The sequence below is a fragment of the Rhamphochromis longiceps genome, linkage group LG10 (assembly GCF_057381845.1).
Source record: "Rhamphochromis longiceps isolate RC_006_pf linkage group LG10, R_longiceps_female_GT1.1, whole genome shotgun sequence".
In the NCBI taxonomy this organism is placed as follows: Eukaryota; Metazoa; Chordata; class Actinopteri; order Cichliformes; family Cichlidae; genus Rhamphochromis; species Rhamphochromis longiceps.
The window spans coordinates 28,950,823-28,970,472 of record NC_140566.1 but is presented as its reverse complement, the minus strand read 5'-3'; the positions used below and the strand labels follow the sequence as shown (position 1 = coordinate 28,970,472).

The 19,650-nt window shown below is 42.3% G+C and overlaps 1 protein-coding gene across 3 annotated transcripts in view; it reads right to left on the bottom strand.

Moving 5' to 3' along the window:
* tecta (tectorin alpha) overlaps positions 1 to 19,650 on the bottom strand; it is a 37,877-nt gene extending 18,227 nt beyond the window's left edge. Inside the window, exons 1-14 of one of the 3 annotated variants that reach the window (XM_085421227.1) lie at positions 17,883 to 19,650; positions 15,624 to 15,688; positions 15,397 to 15,536; positions 15,010 to 15,297; positions 13,246 to 13,383; positions 12,971 to 13,136; positions 12,449 to 12,861; positions 11,755 to 12,325; positions 11,049 to 11,659; positions 8,678 to 9,248; positions 5,881 to 6,509; positions 4,631 to 5,288; positions 3,108 to 3,307; positions 2,489 to 2,869 (exon numbers count right to left, since the gene is read on the bottom strand). In XM_085421227.1, coding sequence (XP_085277353.1) covers positions 2,489 to 2,869; positions 3,108 to 3,307; positions 4,631 to 5,288; positions 5,881 to 6,509; positions 8,678 to 9,248; positions 11,049 to 11,659; positions 11,755 to 12,325; positions 12,449 to 12,861; positions 12,971 to 13,136; positions 13,246 to 13,383; positions 15,010 to 15,297; positions 15,397 to 15,536; positions 15,624 to 15,687 — 4,830 coding nt within the window. In that variant the 5' untranslated portion in view covers position 15,688; positions 17,883 to 19,650. Of the gene's footprint in view, positions 1 to 2,488; positions 2,870 to 3,107; positions 3,308 to 4,630; positions 5,289 to 5,880; positions 6,510 to 8,677; positions 9,249 to 11,048; positions 11,660 to 11,754; positions 12,326 to 12,448; positions 12,862 to 12,970; positions 13,137 to 13,245; positions 13,384 to 15,009; positions 15,298 to 15,396; positions 15,537 to 15,623; positions 17,774 to 17,882 lie in introns of those variants that run through there. The other 2 variants (XM_085421228.1, XM_085421229.1) reach the window with 2 other exon arrangements.

Here is a 19,650-nt window from a genome sequence, read left to right as displayed (position 1 = left end):
GTGTTTGGGATTCCTGCTCGCTCACTTACACTTGATTCCACACAAAGGGATATTATAGCCTTCACATCCCTATTAGCGAGACGTCTAATATTGTTGCATTGGAAGTCTGCTAAGTATCCTACTATTTCCCGGTGGCTTAAAGATGTCATGTTTTTTTTAAAACTTGAAAAAATTAAATATACGTTGAGAGGTTGCACAGCCAAATTTTTTCACAAGTGGCAACCCTTTATCTCTTATTTTGCTAGTCTAGAGGTATTGCCTGTTTAAATCTACTTTTGTTACTGTTATATTCCTCTAATATGTTTGATGGTTGTGTTGATCTGTGTGGGACTGGGGGGGGGGGGCCTTGTGTTTAGTTTTTTTGTTTTTTTTTGTTGTTTTTTTCATATATATATATATATATATATATATATATATATATATATATATATATATATATATATATATATATATATATATATATATATATATATATGTTAATTTACTTAGGAAAATTAAGAAAGGTTGATTGTATTTCGGTAACTGCAAGTACTGTTTTCTTTTTTCAATAAAAATATTTTCAAAAAAAACAAAAAAAAAAAAACAAAAAAGAACAGAGACAGTCCGAAGCAAAGATTGTGACAATCTGAGCCTCTTCAGGGCATTAGAACTAACGCCAACATGCTTCTTAAGGCAGTCAATAAAATTAATGAATGTTAATGATGGCGCACTCAGATCAGGCAGGATTAAGACTCGGTGGGAGCTGCAGTTTAAAGCAATCAGTCATTAGCTACCTCTGTGACTGCACTTACAGCTGACTGACATGGCCTAAGTCCAGAGCTGGAGGAGATATAATAGGCTATTAGTGCCAAGGTAATTGGTAAATTGGGCTGCAGGAACTTTTTCAAGTATTTGGGAAAGAAAGAGAGACTTGAATCCGATCTGTTTGTTGAGGTTGATTAAAGCGTCTTTGACCGCAGCCATATGGCCAGCACACAGTAACTCGATCACATAAACAAAAAGGAGAAATCTCCTGATGGAGGCAATTTTTCTATTAAAGCAGGATTAAAAGAGGAAGAAACTGTGGTGAAAATGAAAAGCAAAAAAAAAAAACCTCGGTATATAGAGTGTCCATTTCATAGTGTGATGGTTTTAGTCACTTTATGGTCTCTAATGGTAAATGGACTGGTTCTTATATAGCGCTTTTCTACTCTGAGCACTTAAAGTGCTTTATACAACTAATTCATTCACCCAATCACACAAGAACTGCCTATGTAACATTCATACACAACATGGGGTTAGTATCTTGCCCAAGGATATTTGGCATGCTAGAGGAAAGCCAGGAATCGAACCACCAACCTTGACCTGCTCTACCGCCTGAGCTACAGCCACCCCATAATGTGGCCAAGTTGTTGGCTGCATATTTCTGTGTAAAGTTAATAACCTGTTACGACTATCTTTGACTGTGTTTCAACATGTACAATTATCCCATAACCATATTTTTCTTTTTTTGGTCACAGTGTCGTCTTGGTAACGAAGGTAATCTAGGCGTGCTGATTTGGTCGGCACCAAAGGTGCACAGAAAGGGTGGGAGAGTTTGCTCTCTAAATGTGACCACAGTAAAGACAAAAACAAAACATAAATAACATTTAACTGGTTGAAACACCAGTTTGAATAAAGTGGCCTCCCATGATTTTATATATTTAATGTTATATAATGATTCAGAAACACAGGTAATGGCCGATAAAATGCTTTAAAGATTAAAATCAATGTCTCAGATCACGACACTGATGAAAAAAAGAAAAGATACAGAAATTAATGTCAAATATGGAAAAAAGTAAAACAAACTTGTGCAATAGCAACAGTTAGTGCAAAGTGGCTCCATCGTGTAGTGATTTACTCGTTCAGTTAACAAGTGAACGATCCCCAGTTCGATCCTGGAGAGATAAACAAATCCCCCTTGGATCTGTGACGACTGCTTATGAATAAGTAGCTGAAAGTAGCTTTCTTACGGCAAAGTTGCAAAAATTGGTTATTTTTTCCTCAGAACCTGGCTGCCTAGCAACAACCAACAACCCAGGACACTAAGCTACAGAGGAAGTTTACTAAAAACTAAAGTAAATGATTTTCTTCTTCTTTTTGGCTACTTCCTTTAAGGAGTCGGCACAGCTGATCATCTCAACCTATCCCTTGCATCCACCACTGTCACACCAACATGCATGTCCTCCTTCACTGCATCCACAAATCTTCTCTTCCCTCTTTTTCTCCTACCTGGCATATTTCACATCCTTTGCAGAATATATCCATTATACTCATTTCCAATACAACTTATCTTCAGTATTGTTTCACTCAAACAACTTGCGACATTTAAGAAGAGAAACCATAAGAAACATGATTCAAGTAATCCTGGGATAAACGTGCACGTGTCAAAGTCACAGAGTTAGACAGCTACACAGTGTGTGGCCTCTCTTTATGCTTATCTTCTGCTTTACTTCACCTAGCCTCTTACCTTGACAGTGCTGCCAGAGATGAGTATATTCTCCTCATTTATATACAGGTAGACATGCGAGATGGTGGTGAGGTTGGGCGTGCTCCATTTATCAAAGTTGGCAATGAGCTGGAAAGAGAGGTCGGGCAGCTTGTGACAGTTTGTGGACAGGACGAAGGAGCACGAGGCCGGCAGTCGCAGCGATGCCCCGTCGAATGTCCTGAACACTCCGCCGCCTGATGCCACGCACTGCTGGGAGCGGCGGGCAAAGCAGCCCCGAACCCCGTACCGGAGGGTGCACTCCTCCTCTGCCTTGCATCGCCTTGGATTGCACTGGATCAGGTTTCGTCCAATGCACTGGCAGCGTTTGGTGCAGTCGGCGTTCCAAAAAAGCTGCTTGGGCTAAAATAAAGAAAAACTCTTACGATTTTATATTTGCAAATAGTGTTTTAACCAAGGTTACATGCAACTTCCAACTTATTTTGGACTTTAAGAGCTTAATGGTTGCACTTACTGATAGATCCAGAAAGGTCTAGTTAAATTTTTCTATATACTTTCTATATTTCTACTGCACAAAATAACCCAGACATTTAAACATTTATAATATATTCATGCACATAGAGCTTGGTAGGAGACTGACCTCATAGTATGTGCCATCGGTATAGCAGCCACAGTTCTGAGAAAGGATGCAGCTCTTGCCGTTGAGCACGTAGCCCTGGTCGCACTGGCAGCCCTCCACGCAGTCCTGGCTGCAGTCCCTCTGGCCGCGGGCTGGTGCACACTGGGGCGGGCAAACTGACATGCAACTGGAGTAATGGCTGTTAGGTGGACAGCTCTGGACTGGGAGCAGGCAGGTTGGCAAAGATATTAGCTAACAGTGACACTAACTCCACTCTAAAAATGTTTGTGGTGTTAATAAATCTTTAGTGTTTAGGGGTAAGAAACAGCTGGCCATGTCAAGAGCTCATGCAGATGTGCAGCAGCTGTTTGGCCCTTTGGGTGAAATATATTTTATCTTTATTATTATACTATTTATTATTTCGGAGTGTAAGAAAGTTGAGGTGGACTTCAAACCTGGTTATCCCTGCTTAGAGAAAACATCCAAAATAAGAACCTATTCCATATAAATACAGTTTTAAATGCACTAATTATCATGATGTAGCTCATTTCCTTATAGAATAAATATACAAACACAACTTAAAAATTACAATTTGTGGTTTTAATGATTTTATCTTAAACCTGCATAAGGTGGGTGGGATAAAACCAGATTTATTTTGCATTTCTGATAATTCTTATCTCTCTGATATTTTTCAGATGAGCTACTTTCTTTGATTAAAACAGCCATTAATGATGACACGCTGTCGCTTCTTCACAACACACAATCTATTTTTCCTAGAGGCAGATGCTTCAGCTACCAGGCTTCTGGAACCAGCTCCAAGTCTGGATTCATGGAGCAGAAACTCTCTTTAAACTTAACTTAATAGTTAGGATTGGATCAGGTGAGTGTAAACCATTCCTTACTTCCTCTGCAATTAATCTCTGCAGGCAAGAAAAAAAGGTTTTGGTGCCACAAGTTTTCTGGTGTCCTTTTGCAAGCTTCCCTTGCATGCAGATAAACAATCTATGTGGGGAGCAAAACAGGGATGGTACACGCTGAAATGCATCAGATAACTATTATCTGCTGACGAAGTTTTACCTTTTTTATTTGGATTTTATCTGGTGGTTATACCAGCCAAGTCAGGATAATAGCCTGTGGGTTCTCAGACTCAGGCTGGCTGGAGGAACTCCCATGATGCACTTCACCTCTACTTCCCAGCTTACAGCCATCACACATTCATATGCTATTATTACTTTTTTTTCTCTCTTCATTCTCTCCTCATTAGAACCTGCCTCTCTCTGAGTTTGGTTCTGCTGGAGATTTCTTCCTGTTAGACGTCATTTTTTTTTATCCCCACTGTCTCCAAGTGCTGCTCATAGGGCACTGGTTTCTAGCTACGTCCGTGTAAATATTATTCATTTAAACTGGCCTTAATTTTAATTATAAATTCTCTCCAGTAATGGTGCACACAAACCTGAAACTTAAAACGGTGCCTGTGACTTTAAGAAGGAGAATACATCTTGTGATAACACAATGGGAAAAACTCTACAAAAACATCTCCTCACCACACGGTGTGTCGCTCCTCCAGTCGGTGACATGCACCCCTTGGGTCTGACAGGTGCTGGCATAGATCTGCAGCCAGTTACAGATTGTATCCTGAGCTCCCTGATCCAAGCAGGTGTCCTGGAGGCAGCTTTGATAAAAGAACGCTGGCGCCACCTTGCTGTGACACCGTGCAAACACGCCTGACCGATCAACAAGTAACCCACACAGCCTCACTGCCTCGGGCTCCACAAACACATAGAGCCCGTCACCGATGTGGAAACGTATGCCAGTGCTGACTCCATTTGCTTCATCGTCGCTCCCAGCGTTCATGTTGGCATCAGCCACCATGAGAGGGGTGTCGTTTTGGGAGCTTTTCTCTCCGAGGCCACAGCGCGGGCAGGAGTCACCGCAGCCCACCTGGCAGAAGGTGTCCCTCTCCGCCCAGGCCATGCCCCAGTCGGTAGTGGAAAGGGTGGGTGGGGACAGAGGCACGCCCTGGCAAAGGCCACAGGTGGAGTTGTAGAGGTCGCGGGGTAAAGTCAAGAGCAGGAGAGTGTTCCAGTCAAAGGCCACCTTCAGGCCAAAGTCTGTCTCCAAAATGAGGTGCATGCCAAAGGTGAAGATATTGACCTTTCCTGGGCCCAGCTTCAGGGGAAGGTACAGTCGCTCCTTATTCACCTGAGTGAAGAGAGAAATCATGTAAAACTGGTTAAAGATTTAATATAAAATCCCAACTAACATAAAATCATTCCTACAGGAGCAACTTCTAGAAACAGAAGTTCAAGTCTCTAATCTAACTGACTTGTATATTTTCCAAGTATGTGGGGAAGCCCAGGTGGTGAACAGCTACTATTAAGACTGACTGAAAGAGTTTCTGTGAATTCCTCTCAGTATAATTGTCAGAGCGAGAGCGAAACGGAGAAAATTAAAGAAAGAAGGGTGTGTGAGCGAGTGTGTGGGTGGATGTGTCATTTATGTTGCTCCTCAGATCTTTTAGTCGCTTTGTGAACCTGGTCCAAATGTCGCTCAGGGTCGAGGTTTCGTCTGAGCCAAATCCAGGCCGATAAAAGATGCCCATTGAAATTAGATCCACCTTAAGCCAATCAAAGAGGAATTCACCCTCTGCCTGGTTATTCTATCGGCTTGATTAGAAATAACATGTCCTCACAAATGCAATAACTTCGACCTTCACAGGGCATGCAAAGAAAATAAAATCTGTTGAAGATTACCTCATTGCACAGACATTCTCATATATCAACCTAATGCTTACCGTGACAGTGTTTCTGTAGCTTCGAGATGCTTCAATTTCATACTCATAAACTTCCAGCACAAAACCCCTCACCCAAATTGCTTGGCTCGTGTCTCTGTCCTCGTTACGAACCGCCAGTTTAAATGGAGGAAAAGTTCTGGTGATGGGTACGTGCGCCATGTTCCCCCTCCCACATCTGGTGGTGACCATCCTGAGAGTGCAAGAGCTCTGCAGCTCGAACGGCACTCCGCCAAATGGCAAAAAATGTCCATAGCCAGCTGCCACACACAGGGCCTCAGAGCGCGGCTGGCAGAAATACAGGCCGTCATTCTCCTGGCAGTACTCCTCAGGGTGACACGGCGCGAGCTGACAGTATACGGTGTTGTCAGAGCCATTGCAGTAGCAGCGCTCCTGGCACTCCCAGTCTGTCCAGAAAGTCTGGTTGGTGGCCAGCTGACGCCTGTGGTAGATGCAGCCACAATCTCTGCGCGCCACGCACAGGCCATCCCGCAGCGCGAAGCCGTCTTCGCACTGACACCCCTCCTGACAAGGCAGGGGGCACGGCTCTTCGGGGTCGTCCAAGTTGGCACAGGTCAAAGGGCAGGCGCTGGTGCACTCATCAAAGTGACTGTTCTCTGGACAGGGAAGAGCTGAAGAAGAGTGAAGGTCAGGGAGAGCAAGACTTAAGCCAATGTTCAGTCAAATATCTTACATGTGTTTTTATGTTATCCTCTGTATGTGTAGTACAAAATACACTGTGTATCACAGTCACAATACAAAATCACTGTAACTGGTTCCAGTTTTACTTTCCTTCTGACAAGATAAAACAACAGCTCCAAACAAGTGAGATGATAGAAAGAATCTAGAGACCATTGCTACAGATGAAATTAAATAGTTAAATATTAGGTTAAGTTATTGTTGGGATTTTTTTTAAAGAAAACGGAATCAGGTGACCCTCAACCCTTCCTTAGTTATACTGCAGTAGACCGCGGCTCATGGACGCTTCCCATGATGCACTGAGTGTTTTTCATCTTCACACACTTCATTTCGCTCTCTTTGTGTTTATACACCACTCTGCATTTAATCATTAGTTATTAATAATCTCTGGCTCTCTTCCACAGCGTATATTTTATCCTGCCTCCCATCCCTCACCCCAACCAGTTATGGCAGATTGCCGCCCCTCTCCGAGTCTGGTTCTGCTGGAGGTTTCTTCCTGTTATAAGGAAGTTTTTCCTCTTGGGACAATCCACTTTTATAATTCTCATGCAAAATATATGAAAATACCCAGTCGCATTGTTATTATTGCTACTGGAACAAAGTTTTCAACAGTGCTGGTGGTAAAACTCAATAATAACTTACAATAAACAGGAGGGTTAAATGTGTTTTCAAGACACATTATACATTGTTGGGCTCTGAGTTATCAGAGCCCATCAGCAAGACTATGTTTTTACTGTGTTTATTTTTGGTTTTTAGCCTTTTTCTCTTTTTTTCTACTTTTTAAAAGTCATGATCAGCCTTTGTTGTTTTAAAAAAATATGAATTTAACTTTTTAAATTCGTTTTTTAAACAAACAAAGGGGTGGAACAGTGGTGCAGTAGTTAGCACTGTCGTTTCACAGCAAAAAAGGGTCCTGGTTTCTAATCCAGCTTGGAGCTTTTCCGTGTGGAATTTACCCTGGAGAGTACCTGTATGGTTTCTCTCCAGGGACTCAGGCTGTCTCTCACAAACACATGCACATTGGGTTAATTGGTGATTGTAAATTGGCCCTAGGTTTCAAAGTAAGTGTGCATAGCTGTCTCTCTCTCTCAGTCCTGCGAAGGACTGGTGACCTGTCCAGGGTGTACCCTGCTCCATGTCCTATGGCAGCTGAGATATTCTTCAGATCCCCCCTCCTTATCCAATATGGATAAACAGAACAATAGCTTAGCCACTAGCTAGTAATGTATATTTCTTGCAGAGTTTTGGCAAAGTCCTAGAAGACTTTAGAATTCATTTATATGTGTTTGGGGGTAAATAGTCTGGACACACTGCAGGTTATTTATACCAAATTTTTACTATAGACACTGCTGCTCACAGTCTTTGATCACAGGCTCAGAATTTCTTGTTTTTTCCTAATGAAAGATTAAAGACCTTGCAATCTGTGACACCAAGACTTTGGAACAGTCTCCCAGCCCAACTGCAATGAGCTGACTCTGTGGACTTCTTTAAAAAGCGATCTTAACTTGATTTTGTATTGCTATTGCTTTTCGATTATATTTTACGATGCTTCATCCCAGTGTTTATTTATTTTGATTACATCTTTTGAATGCTTGTCTGTGAAAAGGCTTTATAAATAAACTTTACTTACTTAATTATTAGATTTAGTCCGTCTATGCATCTCTGTTTTGGATCTACAGAGAAGAGTTTGATAATCGACAACTTGCTGATCTTTCTAATGACCAGCAAGAGGTGACTGCTCTGATTTCAACAAGAAATCCAGCTGTGTGAAAATCTATAGAAAAATTTCGTTCAGTGCCCTTCATTTGTGCTTTAAGTAATCACTTTTATATATGTTTATGGCCTCAGCTGCTGCTATGAAGTCATCTGGACTAAGTTTATGGTCCCTGTTAGCCTAAAAATGGAAGATGATGCAGTGTATAGTTTAGGGGATGCCTTGATTTTACAGTCATTTCCCGCTGTTTGTAACATGGCCTTTCAAAACAACAAGCTCGCCAGGGAAAATGCTCAGTTTGAGACCTGACAACAGGCCCTCACTAGCCAATGGTTGACGTAATGGTCCATCTTTTATATAGATGTAATAGCCAAAACGGTTACTCACGACAGTTGGTGGTGCTCCTCCATGAAGCAAGTCCTACTTGAGCATCCTGACAGGCGGTGGCGTAAGCCTGCAGCGAAGAACACAGGGCTGAGCGGTTCCCTTCCCTCACGCACATGTTATACAAACAGTTCCTGAAGAATGGCGAGGGGTTAACCACTGCGTGACACGCAAGAAAGGAACTATTCCCGGGGTCGTTGATATTGCCGCACATCCAAGGGCTCTGATAAAGACGTAAGTCTGTGCACATGCGATACAGGTCGTCGCAGTCGCCATTGCAGGTAAGATCATCAGCAATGGAGCGCCAGCCGTCTGTGAACTGTTCGATTGACTCTGCCTGGCGTCCATTGGGTAGGCGAAGGTCATCGGTTGCATTGCTATTGAAAACACCACAAAGACCACATGTAACATTGTAGAAGAGGGTTGAAAGGGAGATATTGAGGAATCCTTGATGTGTGTAGTGGACACGAAGCAGACCGCGGGACTCCACCACTGTTGCATTGCCCGGCGCTCTGTATATCATCATTGTCTCCATTGGATGGACGTATGGGAGCAACACTAGTTCACCATTCACCTGCAAAATAAAAAAGTGAAATATATTCAGCTGGTTCCAAGCCTCATTTTCATTGGACTCAAGAAGGCCTTCATTAAAAAACCATTCATGTTCCAAAGTGCATTTATGTGAACTAGTTAGTTTAATTAATGCCAAAACCAGATGGCAGTTTTCAGACTTATAATGTCTGAGACATGCTTTTATGGTCACACTCTCATATTGCCTCAAACAAATCTCAAGCCTATTACAGGTGATTAAAAGCAAACAAAAATGATGATATGCTGAGATCATTTTTAAGTCTTAACATCAGCCTTGTTCAGCACAAACATTTTTTTTCTTTTAATGAGGCTCTCTAATGACTGGAGAGAGATTGTGGACTGCAAACATAGTTGTGTTCTTTGCTTCTGGCTGTTTGACTTTATTAAATTTCTCCAGTTTCATAGCGTCCAACGATTACACCTCCAAAGAAAGAGAGCTGCTCTCTTGTTTATTAATGTGGCTATAATATATAACTATTGTGTCAACAGATGCTAAAGTTAGATACATTTTTCCATGTTTAGAAAACCTTTAATAGGCTAATAAGCTAACATTTTTGAGCAACACAGACAGCAGAGATGTGTATTATGAAGCAAGATTTTGTGACTAAAGTTGAAGACATAACCCGCTTGGGGGCAGATTATGTTTGAGATTAGAGAAAAGAAAATCAGAAGATATGAATTCACTGTCTGGTGACCAATCAGCTCCCTGGATCAGAATTTCCAGAAAACCTCTGTGCACAGATAGTAAGAGGGTCTTTTTTCTGTTTCTGTTATTTAAAGAATTCTTCAACAATTTTATGTAAGCATTAATATAATATGCTAAAACAAAGTTTTCTCAGTCGTTCAGAAGATATTGGAGGCCTTTTATCTATTTCTTTTACCTAACAACTTCCAGTTCATTTTAGCTAGCTAGCTAGCTAGCATTCCTTTAGTTAAAATATTGGTACGTTGTTTTTTTAATTTGCAGATAGCCATTTTAGCAATTAATTTGTTCATTCATAGTGTTAGCTAACAGTTTACATTGCTAATGCAATCATTTCCCAAGCACTTCAGAGAACTTATTCATTTTCCAAACAGCTTTAACTGTTAGCCACATACAACCTCTTTTAACAACCCATTTGTTAACACTACGACTTATTCTTCTTCCTCTTTTGGCTGCTCCTTTTAGGGGTCTTTGTAGTGGATTATCTGCTGCCATCTCACCTCATCTCTAGCTATTAATCTGTCAAAACAACCTCATGCATATATATCCTCCTTCATTATATCCACAAATCTTTTTCCTTTGTCTTTGGCCAACAGTAGCACAGTTTCCACCACCACTCTGCTGGCAACTGGAGCACTGGACCTGGCCAATCTGGTAAGAAAATGGCATTCTTTGTGATCCCCATTTTTGATTTGGTACAGATTTTATTCCAGGACCCTCTTTCTGTTGCTACTCTTCCTATTTTTCCAGATATGGGACTCATAGTAGATGTAGGCTTGACTGGCTTGTAGTCCCACTGTGGTTGTGTTCATTTGTTTACCGGATGACCATTGCTGGCTGATAAAAATAATTAATGCATTTATTTTTGCTGTTTATTTCTATTGCTACTGCTTATGCTTGGGTTTGAATTAGTTTTTTCAGCTTAGACCTCTACCTAAATCACAATTCCAGCGTTTTCAGTTTCAATAAAAGCGAATCTGTTCATATACTTGCGGCAGTGCAGAAGTCTCCACTCGCTATTTTCCCAGATCCCCAAAAAAAAACCCACAAGATTTTTACTTTTTATGAAGAAATACTAACCTTGACTGTATCAAAATCCAACCCTCCCATCTGTGCCTCCACGTTAGCTAGCGTAACTACCACAGGTCTTTTCCAAGCAGGCCCTTTGTTGACCAACCGCCGGCCTAGCTTCACCTCCACCATCGAGCCGTTGGCTGGCACTGGAGCGCACAGCTTCAGTAAGTAATAAGAGCTGTCATCTGGGAACGACAGGAAGGTGCCATCGAAGGAGGATGTCACTGAGTTTTGGGTGACTGAGCAAACCCCTTCTCTTCGAGGGTAGCAACCCAGCAGGCCAACCTCTGCCTTACACACCTCACCCTCCTTACAGGAATCATTGAAACAAGAAACTTCCCCAGCAGGCCCACAGGTACACCGGAGGGTACATTCTCCTTCTTCACCGCTGGGACCTACCCAGAAAGTCGTATTAAGGGGGTAATAAAGGCCATTATGCTCACAGCCACAGTCTTCACGCTGTACACAGCGGCTGCCACTGAGAACATAGCCTGGGTCACACTGGCAGCCCTCAGTGCAAGGATGAGCACAGTACAAGGGAGCGGTGAGGTCTGAGCAGGAAGCTGGACAGGCGCTTGTGCACACTTGATACTGGCTGAAGTCTGGACAAGACCAAGCTAAGAAACAATAACGGAGAAGAAATTAATTCTGATTTCATATGGTAGATAAGTGCTTTCATGTCAAATTTAGCATTAAGCAAACTGAATCTCACCACAGAAGGTGCGAGATCTCCAAGGTCGTATTGTGACACCAAGGGCCTGACAAGCCAGTGCATAGGCCTGGATGGCCTGGCATAGACTAGTGATGTTATCCTTGTTGCTGCACATATCATAAACGCAGCTGTACACAAAGGCTGTAGGATCCACAACAGCTCTGCAGTCCCTGAATGGTCCATCAGTTTTGTTAATTAACCCACAGTAGTCAGACCGAAAGTAGAAAGCTTCTGCAAGAGGGTCACACATGCTGCAGTTCTGTGCACATCCATCTGTACACCTCCAGTCTGTGTCCTCTGCCCTCCAGCTGCCTCCCAGCTCCACTACACTTTCTGCCACAGTGCCATCAGGTAGTACGGGATCATCGGCAGGGTCATCATTATAGTTGCCGCAAAGGCCACAAGTGTTGTTGAAGTAGGAGCTGGGTAGGGAGATGGATGCGTAATGTTGGCCATCGTAAGTTACCAAGAGTCCAAAATCAGTTTCTAAAGCAATGGCAACCCCAGATTGGTACACCCTGACAGCACCAAGCTGGAGTTGGACTGGTAAAGTCTTCACCAAGCCATCCACCTAAAGAGAGAAAAAAAGGATGTTTTGGTAAGGGAACAGGTAGAAATCATTAACCAATATCTAGACAGTGTATCCAGGAGGAACGCAGCTATGTGCTTATCTTCTGTATCCATAGATTCTCACCTGGACTGTTCCAAAACTTCCTTTTGGCAGCGTAACTCGGTGACCATACACCTCCACTGTGACGTCTCTAAGCCAGGAAACAGAGGCAGCTCCACGGTTCTCGTTTTTGGCCTCCACACTGAAGAAGGGCAGCCCTGCTACCTCCCAGCAGGGCCGAGCCAGCAGGTAGGAGCAGGTCCCCTGGAAGTGATAGAGGAAGCCATCGAAGGTGTGATAGTGGGGGTCTCCGAATACCACGCAAGTGCTGGTGCGAGTGGGCTGGCAGTAAAAGGCTCCTTCCAGCTGCTCACAGGTTTCAAGCTGCCCACACGGAGCCTCTTGACACTGCACCTCATTATCGATGTCGAGGCAGCGACACCGCTGTGAGCATCTGTCAGACAGCCAAAAGATCTCTCCCCGTCTGTAGTAACGGCCTGGAAAGGATGTAGAACAAAGTAGCATTTCATGGACTAATTTTAGTGAAGAATTCTTTTCAAAGAGTCAACCTGCATGCACATTATCAGTGTTTGATGTTTGACTTGCCATTGTAGCTGCAGCCATTGGCAGGATTAATCAGCTCAGTGTCTACACGGAAGAACCAGCGCCCAGGAATATTTACATTAGTTGTTTGTTCAATGTTCACTACATCATTTGACCGCGATCCCGGCAGGTTGAAGAAATGGCCAATATCTCCACCATTAAAACCTGACTAAAAAGGGGAGAGTTGTGAGGCATATCAGATTGAATGTCCAGAGGATAATTTCTGTATACGAAAAGCCTTATTGTCCTTATGAAATTAGGAGGCACAGTGAGAATACCTGAGCTGTTGTACCGCCCAATCCTGTTAATGGATCTCCACCACTGGCTGTTCCTGTGCTCCATGTGATTTCGGCGTAGTTGAACATACTGAAGAATGCCACGCCATCTGAGATGAGTACAGTTTGGAACGTGTTCACCTTTAAATCAAACAAATGGATTAAAAAGATTTTAAGAAAGAAGAAAAGTGAATATACACTAAACAAATGTATAATGGATGAAAATCTTTTTTTTTTTTCATGTAATTAACACCCACAAAATAGACAGGAAACTTAAATACAAAAAACCTGTTCCTGATTTAGCGTCATTTTAAAATTATGTTGCTCTGTACAGTGATGAGAATTGCCCACCTTGTTACAAACTGAAACAGTTGAAAACTTCCTGGATATTTTCTTATGTGTTTCTCTAAAAAGTGATCTCTCATATGGCACTTATCTAACCTTACTAACCATTAACATAGCTTGACACAACAAGCTACTTTCAACCATTCATACACACAGCAGTCTTTTTGTTTCACATACACACAGGCACACACCGGGTCTGAAATAAATACCCACTAACTGCCAAAAACGAGTAGATTTTCAACTTGGTGGGTTAATCGTGGATAGCTTTCTGCCACACAAATAGAACAATGTAGTGAGTTGCTTTGTAGTTAAACTGATAAACTATTAATAAATATACCTGAAAAGGTTTTGTTTAACTTTTGCTCCTGCCTCATAATTCAATTTGTATTAATGTGTTATCTATACAAAAACCTATTCATGTGATAGAAAAAGGCAGTTTTAGCTGGTTAAAAACATTATTGAGTGGTGCAGGTTTTACTGCATGAGCCCCTTTTGCACATATACTATATGGACTAAAGTAGTGGACCACCAACACACAAACAGGAGCTGCTCATCCACTGAATGAAGTTCCCAGTAACAGTTTTTGTGCTGATGTTAATGGCGATTTGAAGCTCTGCATTCACTGAGTCATCAGAGCGTTGGCGATTGTTACACAGTTTGTGACACTGCTCTGTAACTTTACGTGGTCTGCCACTTCATGGCCGTTGCTATGGATCCTACAGACATGTTTGGTGAGCTGGGGATGAATTGTAAGCTTTCGAATTAGTAATTCACTCTGCAGCTAAACCACCCAAAACACATTAATTACATTTAAATTGCAAAATAACTGTTTACTTGTCCAGAAACAGATGTTGGCTAGATTTGAGAAGTCTAAAGTAAAATATAGCAAGCTAAGCTGGGTAAACTACATGCATCTAACAAAAAAATACAATATAGCTACAAATAACACTTAACCTAACGTCCATCCATCCATTCGCTTCCGCTTATCCTTTTCAGGGTCGCGGGGGGCGCTGGAGCCTATCCCAGCTGTCGTAGGGCGAGAGGCAGGGTACACCCTGGACAGGTCCTTAACCTAACGTATTTACATTATTTTATCTTCCTCATTTTCTTTGGGATGGTAAAGAAAATTGCATAGGGACCATAAAATATCCTCAAACACACGTGTATAGCATTATGTCTGAATGGCATGTTAGTTCTTATAATGAGTGTGTTTGAATCATATATGGCAACCAGGTGGCAATTATTGAGGCTCACACATTTATATACAGTACCAAAGTCTGTGTACACATGAGAAATACAGCAGATGAAGATGAAGCAGATGCACGTGGGGCATATTTTCCCCTTTTGATCAGCCAGTTCCTATCCACATACTGGTGGAAGTGAATGACCAGAATTCAAACTATGCCAGAGTTAAAACTTTACCGGAGTTGTCTGGCTTCCTCCATAGAAAGTGACTTGGTGCCATGTTGAAATAAAGACCCATGTGGCAGTGAAGGTGGGCATGTTTTTGAAATACTTCCGGACATCTTGTGTTGCCCTTTCGAGAATTTCTGGCTCGGTGGTCTCCCGGTAGTACACGTCTCCGCGGATGCCATTGTGCACATCTGCCCAGAGTGGAGCAATAAATGACCTGCTGTCACTCAGGGGAAAAGCCTCTGGTGTGAATTGGCTAACCTGCACGTTGAAGGAGATTACACCATTGTTGTTGACCTGTGAGAGGAAAGAAGAGGATTTTTATTTCAGTTTCATGGTCCAGCATTAGTTAGCTTTAAAGATATTGATTGAAGGACTGTGGAATTCAGGGCTTACATAGATAGAGCGGTAAGGGATATTGAAGAAAATAAAGGGGATGAGTAAAGTAATTTCAGGAGAACTTCCATCGTCCATCTTTGGAGTCTCTAGATCCCTATGGCCAGGTCCATACGGATACAGCGTATCCTGAGTGTTACCTTGAAAAATAATGTACAAGAGCTCATCAAATTGTAAGAGTTGAGGAAGAGAATGGTATGCTAGCTCAATATTTGCATGTCTTATACCTCTTGTGTGTGCAAAGATGCTGAAGATATGGAGCAGAATGACTGGACAGCCTGGCCTGACCATTCTGTCAAAAAAGCAGAGACACAATTTAAAGTGGTGTTACTTAATCTGTGCTGCATTTTCCTTAAAGCTAATGGAAACCCAGGAAGTCATGAGTCATAGGACAACTTCCCATAAGCAAGGCTGTGAGACAAAAGAAGTGAAGAGGTAGAACCAACGAACCAACGTCACGTTACTTCTTTAAAATCAGGCTCCCAGGGCTCCCATGAGGAGCCCTGAAAAGGCCCTATTATGCATACCAGAACAATGTGTCAGGATCACATTTGCCTTAAAGTCCCATGTGAGCCTCAACAGTGGACCACAGGCCTCTCTGTGCCTGAGTTCCCGGCAGCTGACAGGACCGGCCGGCTCTGCTCCAGAGTCTCTCTGTCTGAAGCCGCGAGGCTGCTTAGGACCTCATTACCACTTCTGTTTGGGACCTATCCATGTCTTGTTGGCTGAAGGGAGAGGAGCATAAACGCTGGGGCACTAATGGCTTTAAGTGAGCAGGTTTGAATTGCTAAGGTCCTTGGAGTAGCCCTTAGGGGCCTGGTTTGGCAAGTTTCCCGTTGGCAAAATCAGATGTACAGCCAAGTTGGCAGTCTACAGTCATCGTATAGCATTTAATCTTAATTGTTAAATAAACTAGAATGAAACTCCAAAAAGAAGGTACTGACTCTATAGTCAGCAATCAATTAGATAGTGGTACAGCTAAAATTGGTTCCCTCTAGATATCACAGGCTTCAATAGACTTTGGTTTTTCCAGCCAGCGTTCGGTACAACTGCACAGCTTTCATGCTTCATTAAAAACTTTTTACCAATTAGCTGCCTGCAAGCTACAAGAGATAGTTACTTTCTAATGACCACCTAACAAAGAACAATCTAATCCCTGTAAGCCGTTTGGTAATTTACTGATAACAATGATGTGTCTGTTTTGTTTTAAACATAGGATTTAAATGACTTCATGGATAAACGAGGTTAATACCACTCCAAGTAACTTGGTTTGGGCACTAGTAAATAGTTTAAAAGTTTGCATATTTCATTGGGTAGTTCAGTTTGTAAAACAGTGTTCGCTGTAGCTGCAGGCTAGCAGTTTTGACATATATAGGCGCATTTATTGAAGCATTTATACAAATATTTATAAACTATATAATTTAAAATGAAAAGATATGGTTTTATTTCATTATACATGAATGAATGAAAGCTATGAAAAGCTAGTCGACCAACATGGCACGAAAGTAAATGTGGAGCATCTCTGCGCTATCGACCAAAAATTAAGAAAGCTGTTATTTTTCATTTTTAATGCAATAAATAGACCTTAGTATGATCTGGGAATCTTTATGTGAATCCCCCCCACAGCACCTTCTGCACTTAACCGATACACAACAAATGCAAGGCCAATTCGAGACGTCTCCCAAATCTCTCTAATGTGTGAATTCTGCTCAGGCGGACATTAAATCGCATTCAGGTGTGCCAAGGTTAGTGGGCACTGCTGAGAGAGGTCTGCTGTAATGTCATCAGCCTCTCATCATACATTGTTAACAGAAAGATTAACCACAATTGCTCTTTTCACTCTTGTGACTCACCATGTTATCTGACTGGCATTAAGTCCTTTTAGTGGCTTTTAAGGTGGCAATTAAGATACAGCCCGAACACAACACTAAAGGGTGTTTATCTCTTTATCTCTGGGGTCACACTCAAAAAGAGACCAATCATGTTGTATTAAAGAAACATTAGAAGTTAATTCACTCAATGAGGATTAATATAAAGATTTTTAGATAGATATGATTGTCAAGATCAAACAGTGATCAAAATGTAACTCACAGTTTTTTGGGGGCTTTTTTGTACTCAGTTCCAAAAGTGGAAAATAAAGTAATGTCAAAATCAAGATTTACATTTGAGAGTTTAAGGTTGTTTTAGGGGGGAAAACAAAGGGGAAAAACAGGCATTTTTACTCATGAAGTTTGCAACCCTTTAACGTGAATCCAATACTGGAATCATCACCAGAAGAAAACACATGATCCCAACAATTTTAGATAGAAAGTGTTATTTTTTTACACTCACCCCCCCATAACTCCTGTGACATACAGGTATAGTCTGTATTTGCAGCATGAAAACATGCTGATTTAAAACAGTACAGGTTTGTTGTTATAACCACAGTCGGGTTATAAATTCAGAAAATACTGAAATAGAGTGAAGGACAAAAATGATGGACTCACCTGCCTTCAGGAGATGAACATCTAGCACCTTACTAGTCTAGTGGCAATCTCCACAGAGCAGTATCCCATCCAGGGAGTGATGGAGGGAGTACAGAGAGGCAGTCGAAGTGATGAAGAGCAGCTGGATGTCCTGATGGAAGAGCGCTTCTTGTCCGCGTCCAGCTCCGCAGGAATTACCGGCAGAACCAACAGCGAGCTAGAGTTTTTTTGTTCTCGCCTAAACTGGGAATCAGTGAGAATCAGTGGAAGGAGCTTTGCCTAAAGAAGCAGGTGCAAACTTTACCTGGGATAGTGTTCACGTTAATCTGAGATCAGTGTTTGGGGACGGGGGGTGGGTGCGGAGGAGAGGGGACTTGAGAGGAGGGACAGCGGAGGAATCCGGGAGAGAGAGGGAGAAACTGGAAACAGAGTAAGAAGAGCAAGAAGGTGAGAGGGGAAGTCAGAGGTGGAAAAACAAAAGAGAATTACTGTCTGGAGACATGTTTTAAATACCACAGAAGAGGAATGTTGTGTACAAAGAGAGGCTCTCATGGGATGAATGCAAGCCTCTTTGGGCAGGATCGGTCATCAACAGCAGCAAAGTGCCAATTGATGATAAAATGTGTCTGTGGTGGACGATTTGGTGGGAAACACTGTGGCTTTTATGGGGGTTTTTTGGAAGGGGGTTGAATGATAATGTGTCCTTCACCACCTGAAGCAGCAGTTTAAAATGTTTCTCTCGTTTTGACTGTTTTTTGTGCTGAAAGTGTAAAAGAAGGTCGTCTTTGGATCAGGACTCGGTCGTGGTTAGAGCCTTACCAGAGTTCACTCAGTACAGTTAAATCTCAGAGCACCGGAGCACACAGACTCACCAAAGGAGTACAGTCTCACTCTGGGGGCGTTTATGGACCAAAACCAGAAGCACACACACAGTCTGAGACCTAGCTCTTTAGCTCGGCGGTAGCTAGAATTACAGAATTAACATCAGTCACTTTGGGTACTCTGTGTAGTCCCCTTTTTTAATTAGGTACAGCCTCATTTACAGGGTTATACAAGACACTTCATTTCCATAGATGCTGGAGAGATACTGAGGGGAAATCTCAGGTGGATCCACGCTGATAGGGTCTGGGAAGGAGAGGGCAGTCAGTTGGGTCTTTGTTGCCGGAGGACAGTGGAAGTAACTGGAGAGGCAGGGAGCAAGATGTGTGAAAGGCTCTAGGACTGAGGGCAGGCCCCGGGCTCCCATTAAGCAGCACTGAGACTCTCTGCGGAGGCTTCTTTTATACCTCCCACGTCTTGTTGTGTAAATGGTCACATACTCTTAAGCGAGCTGTGAAAGAGAATGTCATACAAAGAGGGACAAAAAAAGTCGGCAGTTACAGGTGACCTAGTGGGCTGAGGGAGCTTCCTGACCAAGGTTTTGTGTTTTGGGAAATGTCGTAGATGGAGAAGTTGGAAAGACCTAGATGGCCCGATTTCTTGTGATCGCACAACAGATAACGCTTCTTTTTCCTTTGTATACGAGGGTGGTCGTGTCACACGGCCTCTATGTAATTATGGTTGTTAAAGGGGCCAACTGTGTCATAGAGCACATTAGGATGTTATATTTGGGCCAACTGCGAGCATACAGGTCTGTACGGAAGCCCATTTCCGCCACTAAAAAAACCAAAAAAAACCAAGTATCCATAACTCGAAATTTCAAGTTATTTTCTTAAAATTTCGACTTATTAACTCAAAATTTAGACTTGTTAACTCGAAATTTCGACTTGTTAACTCGAAATTTCAACTT